This window comes from Cynocephalus volans, chromosome 8 (genome assembly GCF_027409185.1).
Source record: "Cynocephalus volans isolate mCynVol1 chromosome 8, mCynVol1.pri, whole genome shotgun sequence".
In the NCBI taxonomy this organism is placed as follows: Eukaryota; Metazoa; Chordata; class Mammalia; order Dermoptera; family Cynocephalidae; genus Cynocephalus; species Cynocephalus volans.
Genome location: NC_084467.1, coordinates 80,952,010 through 80,961,934, shown reverse-complemented (window position 1 = coordinate 80,961,934; position 9,925 = coordinate 80,952,010). Strand labels below are relative to the sequence as shown.

The 9,925-nt window shown below is 33.2% G+C and overlaps 1 protein-coding gene across 5 annotated transcripts in view; it reads right to left on the bottom strand.

Annotated features, from left to right (window-relative positions):
- Window positions 1-778: 778 nt before the first annotated feature.
- BTBD8 (BTB domain containing 8) overlaps window positions 779-9,925 on the bottom strand; it is an 88,686-nt gene continuing 79,539 nt past the window's right edge. For all 5 annotated transcript variants that reach the window (XM_063106426.1, XM_063106427.1, XM_063106425.1 and 2 more), the window contains 5 exons: window positions 7,619-8,327; window positions 7,280-7,364; window positions 6,719-6,858; window positions 2,863-5,169; window positions 779-1,573 (listed from right to left, as the gene is read on the bottom strand). In XM_063106426.1, coding sequence (XP_062962496.1) covers window positions 1,107-1,573; window positions 2,863-5,169; window positions 6,719-6,858; window positions 7,280-7,364; window positions 7,619-8,327 — 3,708 coding nt within the window. In that variant the 3' untranslated portion in view covers window positions 779-1,106. The remainder of the gene's footprint in view (window positions 1,574-2,862; window positions 5,170-6,718; window positions 6,859-7,279; window positions 7,365-7,618; window positions 8,328-9,925) is intronic.

Sequence of the window (9,925 nt, the reverse complement as noted above, 5' to 3'; positions counted from 1 at the left end):
TTGAGCATCGTTGAAACCTTTGCTAATTTAGAAAAGGAAATATAAATTAAAAGATATCTTTACTCCTGACATATTTTAGAGAAATCCTGAGTTAGCTACAAAACTTTGAGAGGGCTAATCTATGAAATCCCATTATGTAAGGGTAATATCATCCACCCATATCAAAGGTATCCAAGTATTCACTCCCCAGTAACACTCGGTAGAAAAGGTTTTTATCTGTGCCTTTCTGCTGAAATTACAAACTAAAAGACAATCTGATCAAGGAAAAAAGGAATACAGACCCACCAAGAAAGCAAACACATGTACATTTAAACTCAGTGGCTTCTCAGTTGTCTCATCTACCCATTTCCAAGTTAATATTTAGAGCTTACTTAATGCAGATGTAGTTCCAAATATCCCTTACATGAAATGGAAAATGGAGAGTGATTAACTATAAAGGGAGTAAATGTAGAGAAGACAGAGAGACACTTTTCCCACTGCTTTTAAATAAGGGCAGATGTCTCTCTCTGGATATATCCCAAAAAGAGAGATATAGGAAATTCCGTTTCTCCTGTTTGTAACAATGTGGCTGAAATTTGAGATGCACTTGCTTCATCATTTCCTAGACCTCAGTTGTTGAGAAAGCTAAGGTTTTTTCAAACACTCAGCTATCAACCTTAACCACTCCAACCTGAGTTTGAATGTTATTTGCAGATTAACTCTACATAAGTAGACACAAGCACAGTAAGTTTTTTATTGTTAAATTACCTTGTTACCATATGCAGAGCAAAAATTAAAGGAACTGATCTTGTGCATTCACATTTAAAATTTTTAAATAATAAACAAGGGAACAAATGATCAGTTAGGAGAGAAAAACTGAAGCAAGGGTTTCCTTATAAGTCTTCTAGTTTCTGTAATAACTATAGAAAACATGCTCAAAATTTTTAGAAAAACATTTTTTCTACATGTGATATCACATTAATAAACTAGGTTTACCTCGTTAAATTGGAAAGACTCAATATTAAGGACAGTCTATATCTTGCTAATGCAATTATCATTTGGATATAATATATGCATCCAAAAATAAAGGGGTGGCATATTTAAAATTTTCCAAAATGTTAACACTCTCAATGCTGAGTTTCCAGTTCCAGGATTGTCCATTCCCCTTGAGGTGAACAATCTTCAGAGGAAAAACTAGCCATGGTGATGCTTGCTGAGGAATCAAGTGGAGATGTTAGTTCACTCCATTTGTTCAAAGTGTCAATATGTGCTATACCCTGAGGTTTTGAGCTGTTTCGTGCTAAAAGTAGTGTCTGATTGATTAGATACTGTGCTAAATTTAAGTCTTCAGGAACAGAATTTGCAATATTTAAGTCTGAATCCTGTTCAGAGAGCAGTTGCTTTAGTAGCGTCCAATCTTGTTTTGCAAAGTGTTGATCATCTTCAAAATTCATATCTGTAACATGTGTTTCTGCTTCCATTTTCTGCTCAAATGCTTCTATTACATCCATCTCGTATATTGGAGACAGGATTTTTGAAGGCCGATGGTCATACATGCAGGTTTGTACCAGTGTGTCATAATCATCTATGTCTCCTGAAATAATTCATAATACTACACAATGTAAAAATTGCACATGTTGGTACCCCTCAGAGTTTTGTAAAACAATATTAACACAATATAACAGTGATCGTCCAAAAAAACACAGAATGGGAAAAATAACATGTATACGAAATTGACAAGATTTTTGAGGCATTTCTCTTTCTATGTTGAAAGATTCGAGGGTAATGTTTAACAGCAAAATCAACATAGGCAACTAACAATAATTCTCCATACTTTAATTTGAAAACTTGCGATACAGGAAACAATATAAATTATTTAAACATAAACATAAAATGTGCACATATATCTAATTTACTATAATAGAAACTTAAAGGGAAAAAAAGGCAGTTATTTGATGGTGACTTTTAAAGTAAGTCAGTTTCAAAAGAGGGAATAAATACATTTTATCTAAAAGCTTATTTGTATATTGCACATGCAAAGGAGGATGCAAGCAAGGACAAACAAATGAAAAAGTACAACTTTAAAAGATCTCCCTATTTTTATGTTTTTTTGCTGAATAGGGACTATTGATCAGCATTTTTCTTGGTTATGGTATACAATAGCTACTCAGTCAGCTACTATTGCACATTTTAAATGCGGGTCATTATTTCGAATTACTATAATAGGGAAGACAAAAACACAAAACAATAAGGACAGGAAATCATCTAAGCATATGAAATAAGCCTGGGCTTTCTTCATATATTATCAGTGCTTCTAAATATAATCTCTTTTAGGAAATTTATCTTTTTACTTCAAAACTTTAGAATAGAATTATAGTGACCCTGAAAGTCTTAATCTCTGTAAAATGTATATAAATTGTAATAATCAATCTAGTTGTTAAAATAATTCAGTGCTTGTAGTTATATATTACTATAGTTATTGCACAGCCCTCTTAGATATATACTAGTCCACAATCATACCCAAAGTATAATAAAATTTCTAATAGTCAAGAATTCTTATGTTAGACATAACTAAATAACAGCAAAGTAAGTTTTTCTGTTTATTCTTTCATGTAAAATCTCTTATGAGGTTAGTTCTAATAAACCACCAAAATTTTTTACTAGATATTAATTCTTCACTAGGACTTCAAGTGAACAATAAAGAATGAGTAACTAGCTAATTTTCATATTATTAAGAAATTTAAGTTTTCATTTAAAATTTGAATCTGTTGCTTAAATAATTATTCTATCTAACTAAAATATAACATTCAGGGCTACATACAACTTTAAAATTCTATAAACTCATTTTCTTATACATTTAGTATTTCTATTTCTGTACATTACCTGCAGATAAAGCAATATTAGCTTTTTCGGTAGCTGTAGAATGGCTCTCTTTAACTTGACCTTCCTGAGGCAGAATGTGACTCCAAATGGAGTCTAGAGATTTTGTAGAGCTGTTCTTTGGTATGTCAGAATTGGGTTCCCTTTGATGAAGCTCTAAATGACATGGTCTTTCTTGAGATTTTATATCACTATCCAAGAGTTTGCTGCAATGCTGAAAGTCATTATCCACATCACTTCCACTGTTTACTTTTTTATCTTCTGGAAGAAGTTGTCTGCTTCCTTTGGACAGGATATCAATTGTGTCCTTTTTTCCTGCAGCTAAAACACTCTGTTTACCTTTTCTTGAAGAGTCAATGTTACTAAGATCCAAGGGAGTGCTTTCATTTTTATATATACTATTGCCTTTATCTTGTTGCTTACATTCTAAAATACTATCCTCACTTTCTTGTGAGAATCTGGAATAGCAGCAGGTCCTTCCATGATGTTCATGAGAAATGCCATCAAAAACATCAGAAGGTGAAAGAGAATCTATAGAAGGCTGAAAGGGAGTATGGACTTCTCCCTCATCAGATCCTAATTCTTCACATTCATCTACTGAAAGTAAAACTGACCTTTTAAACTTTTTAGCTGCAGAAAACTCACGACTTTCATTTTCAGTTGCATCTTCAAAAGCTAAATTAATTATTCCCTGAAACTGCTGAGGAGCTGGGTTAGATTTAGAGAAATTTTCTGCAACATTTTCAGCTTCAGACCTCTCATCTTCTGTTTCATCTGCTGAAGAAGAAACCTGATCTATTTCCTGAGCAAACTGGACACTGCCTCTTAGAATATTTTCTTTTTCCCTAGGGTGGATTATTGTAGATCGAGACCAAATTTCTGGCCTCTTCCTAGGAACCTCATCATCACTTGTCGAATTAACTTGGAAAAGATCATTACTATTTTGTTTCTTCATTTTTACTTCAATTCTTAAATTGCTATCATATATTTTTAATTCTTCAGGAGTACTGGTATCACTGCTACTTCTTCCAAGAAAATCATGGCACAGCATAGTGCCACATTTAGAAATACCTCTGTCATTTGACCCATCATCATCCTGAGACCCTCCAGCATCATAGTCTTCAGATCTGGGCTTTATGTCATCAGAAGATGTGGTAGCACTGCCAGTGTCAGATTCAGGACTCTCTCTCTGCTGCAGAACACTGGTACTTGGATTCCAGTGAGCCATAAATGGAGCTTCTGGAGTTTCATGGCTCTCTGGGGTTTCTGATGTTTCCACATTTTTAGAAGTTTTTTCTGATAGTTGTCCCAAAAAACATTTGGAGGATATATCTGAGTCTGCTGTAACAAGTTTGTCATCAGACAACTGACTAGAACTTGTCAGTTCTACATGAATTTTAGATTTTCTATCATCTGGAACAGAATTTAAGGTACCATTTGTCATTCCAGGAACACAAGGTACAACAGCGTTCACACAGTGAATGCTTGATTTTTTGTTTGTATCTTTTCTCCTTACTTGGTTCTCCCTATTTGACCTTGAATGGATTTGTTCTGCATTTGTTGAATCTAAATCACAAATTGGATTAGAGTTCAAGGGATTTTCATTTGGATTTGAAATAACAAATTTTAGGGTAGTGGTGCTATAAAATTTTGGATCTACATTATCACTCCCATCAGAATGACAATATATTTTAGCTACACTGCAATGATCTGTTTCTTTATCATCAGAAAATTTTGCTTCACTTTTATCTGTACAAATCTGTTTTGATTCCAGTTCATATTTTATTGATTCATCCAGCTTTGAAATATTTTGGCATTCTAACACCAACTTCTTTTCTTGATCGTTTAATGGCTTTTGTGGGTCAGGAATGCATGATGACTGGCATGCTTCTGTACCACTGATTTCAAATGCAAGATTAACTAGAGGTCTGTGAGGCTTCTGTTCAGAAACATTGTCCCTGTTACTATTATCATGTACAGCATGATGAATACTTTTTTGAACAGATGTTCCACTTTTTAAAGGTCTTTGAGAAGAAGACAGTGTTTTCAATATAACTTGTCCAGGAAGCATTTTCTGTTTTAAATCTTTATTATTCAAAGTTTCACCTTTCTTTGACTGATTTAGGTTTTTAGGCATTGCAACTATTTTTCCATTAACTTTAGGCAAAGTTGTATGCCCTTGCTTGACAATTTTTCTCTTAGGTGTTCGTTTATCCGTAGTTGCGTTGTGATCCAACTTTGTCACATTTTTGTCAGACTGCCTTGAAGAGACTGAAGATTTTACTGAATTTGGTGACTCTCCTTGGGATCCTAAGAAAACAAAGTTCAGAAATAAAATATAGCTTCCAATTTGTGAGTAAAATTCAATAATTGTTTTTAAATTACTTTAGAAAAAATAAAAATCAATAAAACAATGAAAACATATCTACGATTAAATGAATGATTACAGATTCAGAGTTAGTCACATGATAAAATAAAGAGAAAATATTTTTCTGTAAAAAATATAGAGAGTATTCCAGGGTCTTAGTAAAAATTATTAAAATATGATCTCTCTTCTTCAAGTAAACAGCCTTGAACCTTATGCCAAAATTGGATTTGCATAAATATATGATGGTGGAAAAATCTGGTTTTCTTATACCAAAGGAGCATGAAGGGTCTTCCCTTTGAAGTTTTTTTTGGGGGAAAAAAAGACTCTGTTCTACATAGCTGAAAAACAGAATCAGGCTAAATGTAAAATATACAATAGAATTTGTTGAAATTGTTACAGTTTGTTCTTCAAACGTGAATAAAGCCAGTTTACTTCTCATAACCAGATAATGACTATTGTAGCTCATTAGAGTTAACAACTTAGATCTGTGGTAGAAACTAGAACTACTGACTTGAAGGAAAGAGGAATTAATTTAGGGAATCCATTTGTTTACACTGGTTAAAGTCTTACAGATGATATTCTGGGCACTCAGAACTGTCAAGCAGAATTATCAAATATTCTTAAATGTTTAATTTTTAGCTTTTACTAGAATAATAAATAATTTTCCTCTGCCTTTTTTTCAAAAATTTATTATTATTATTATTATTTTTTACATTCTAAGATGTTGTGGAGCAGTTGGGGTGGAGGAGAGAGGAAGGGGCAAGAGGATAGCGTGGGAGGACAAGGAAGGGGGAAGGGGGTGTGGCTGGGGGCGTGGCTGAGGCCCGTGGCAACCCCCTTATTCTGGCAAAGGAGTCCAGAGGGCTTCTGGCAGTGCTCTGCCTTATTTTTCAGTTAAGTTTTGATATTAATTGATAACCCAAATCAAAATTGTTTTTAGAATTTTATAAAGTGCTCTCACATATGTAAATACTTAATACATAAAACAAAGTAATTTAAAAATCAGTTATGTCAGCAAATTGTGCGATCTGATCAGTATTCTTTTCTTTCTTAGAACACTGAAAAACAGCACAGAGTCTGGAGGGAAAATTATTCCTACCTATATATGATAGCTGTCCAGACTGCACCATGCTTTTTAAAGAACTCTTTAGTGCTGGTTTTGCAGATGGAATTCCTATAGTCATCAATGAAACTTTCAAGATATATGGACATAATATATAAAAGGACCAGAAAGGCAGGTAAACTGGTGACGCCCTTGATTATTTCTCTCAAAAAAGACAATAAAAATCAAAGCCACAGCCCCAAACACCAAAATACTTATCTGAAAAGTAAAAGTATAAATTCTCATCTCTATAGTGTAAACAAATGTAAAATGAGTGAAATCATTTTAGATTTTGCTTACTTGCTACTGAAGTTCCCAATCAGAATTCTACTTATCCAATTTAAATAAGGAAATAATACTCATGATACCCAGGACTATTTCAGCTTTACCTTGAGTTTTAGCAAGATTAGATGGGGCACTCTTGGTTCTCTGCTGAGCTGTAGCACATCCATTGCCATTTCCTCGTTTCTTCAAAATTGCCTGTGCTACTGGATCACTATGTCCTTTGCCAATGACTTTCTTTAGTACACTACGGAAAATGATTTGTATTCAGTATTAACACTGAGATTCTAAAACATGAGCTTTTAAAAGATCCATACAAGAAATATACTTTTTTCTCCAGAGATAAAAATACATCTCTTCTGAAAACAGAAAAATCACATGTTTATAAGTCTATGAGCTTATAGAAGTACAGATCAAGTATTGTAAAGCAATGCATAATAATGCACTACAAGTATAAATTAGGATATTCTAATATTTTGCATTGACATGATTTTACATAAATATACTTTGTTTCATAAATAAAAAAAGTTGTTAAAATATCATTGTATAAATACATACTTTTTTTAATAAAGAAGAAAAGATGTTTTTAAAATATCTGGCTAGAAGTCAGTATATAATTAACTTCTGGGGAAAACTAACATATAGGTAAACATTAAATAAAGTCTTACCTGTTATTTACATTAGTGTCTTGTTCATGAATGTTTTTATTCGAATTTACATTGGTAACTCTTGAAGCAGGTCGAGATTTTACTGCTATAAATTAAGAAAAAGTGAGTCATGAGATGAAATACAAATATGTAACAAGTATGTGCAAATTTAGTGGTCAGACACTATAAACAAAATTAAATGTTAAAGTGGGTAGGACTACATTTTATCTGTTTGCATGAATACATATAAATAAACACTTTTCGGCATTTGAAACTAAGTAAAAGCCCAAACACAGGATTGTTTTTTTCTAGAAACTTTAACTGTCAGGAGCTATTAAAAATTAGAGTACTAAAACTCACCTACAGCGGAAGTTTTGACATTGTCTGCACTGTTTTTCACTGTCTGTCCTGGAGAATCACAAAAGGATAGTTTATGACCAGAAGGCTTCTCTTCTCCTATTGATCCATTTTCTCTTGGTTCATCCAGACATTCAGTTGAAATCAATAATTCCATACTTGAATTTGTAGATCTGCTGGAGGGTCCTGCAATGCTGAGGCATGGAGAATCTTTCCCTGTCACTTTCTTCAAAGGCTTTGCTTTGGCTTGCACATTTACGTTTCCAGTGAGTACCTTGGGTCTGGCACCTGTAATATGCCCTTCCTGATTTCTCACTCCTTTCCCATTTAATGAGTTTTTCTGTCCAGTTGATGCTGCTACTGGTCTTTCCACAGCCTGTCTCCGTGACAAGTTTTCCAACTTTGCATTATCACTATTCTCTGTTTTGAGCTTTATTAAAGTTTTGGGCTTTGCAGAAGCAATTTTTTCCCCAGTTTTTAATTCTTTTGTAATCTTAGATGCTACTTTTGTACCCTTTCTTTCCTTTAAATCATCATGCTTCAAACTTTTATTTATAACATTCCTATTAGTACTTGACGAATGTCCAGAGGCTCCTAATCCATCCGATTTCATCTTTTGGTTAGTAGAGAGAGAACTCCAACACTCTTTCTTGTTATTCCCGTTCCAAGATTTGTTTTTTGTAACACCAGAATCTGAAACTTGTCTCCTTTGCTACAAAGAAGAAAAAAATACTTTGTAGCCCGACTGAAGTGTATGGCATATAATAGTTTATGTTTCAGTAAGCTAGTTTTTCAAAGAGGAAAAAAAAATAGCAAAGTTCATATTACAATTTCAGGCCACGCAAAACCTGAACTGTCTTTGATCATTTTGATGAAAATTTTGTGTCTATGATCATATTACCTTAATTGAATATGAAATACAGTATAAATATTTATTTAAAAGGAATAAAAAAAGGCATACTATTTGAATTTAAGATGTTATGGTAGAGAGTAATATACATAAAGGTTCAGGATGTCTTGAGTGGATGATAATAATATCTAAGCTTTTTTGAGGGCCACTCCCAGGTTCTGTGCTAAACCTTTTTCATACATCATTCATTTAATCCTCTCAACAATCCTATGAAATAGCTCCTGTTGCTATTTCCATTTCTTAGACAGGAAATTGGGGATTAAAGCAGGTATGTGCTGGTAAGGGATGGAACTAGGACTTTAGCTCATAATTTACTACCTCAAGCAGGTAGTCATCTACATGGTGTAATTTAAGGGACATTTTAAAGATTTTCATTGAAAATTCTCTCTTCAACCCTATTCCAAATGCCATAAATTTTATTATTAAAGATTCAATTACACTAAAATTGTCTAAGATAAAATAACATATATGTATGTGTGTACATGCAAGTATGTGTATACAGACACAGATAATAAATAAATAAATAAATAACTGCTAAATTTAGGAAAAAGCAAGGTATGGTAATAAAGGAATCACTAGAATCACTAGACTATCTTCATGGCTTTGCCTCCATACGTCCTGGGATATTTAAGAAGTTATTAACATCTCTAGGCCTTGGATCATGCATATCTACAGGGTGGAGACTGGTCCTTTTCAGAGCAGTGTTCTCGGAGTCTCATTTTTTGTTTTCTTGATCAAATCTTAGCCACCAAAAATAACATTTTTCTCTATTTTTGATACCTAAAACCAGGCTGACTTCTGCTTTTAACCTCTTTCCTACCCTTAAAACAGATCCCACTTAATTACTCTATCCTTGAATCTGTGCTTTTTAAAGTTATTATGCTGTGGGTAAAATTCATGTAGTATATGAGTAACTATACTCCTTTAGAAATTTCACATTAATATAGCATACCATGATGAGGATTCAATGTATATGTTTTTCTAGGCAGTCTCTGAATTATATCTGCAAAGTTTACATACCTTTGCTATATATAAATGCCCAACCGATAACGGTCACCATACGCTATTGATGAAAATGAAGAAAAAGAAGGTAAACCCTCTAAAGTATTCCTCTTAGACACTTTTTCTGTTCTAGTACCATTCCTTTTTTTGGGTTATCTTTTTATTATAGAAAAATTTAAACATAATCAAAAGAAGATAGAACAGTACAATGAATCCCCCTGTACCTAATACCCAGCTTAACAACTATCAACACACAGCCAATTTTATTTCCTATATACCTACATCCATTTTATTTTGAAGCCAATTGCAGATATATATTTTACCCTAAAGTACTTTAGGACTAACACTCTTAAACCTTTCTCTGTCTGATTAACTTTCTCCCACCTCCTCAAGATTTC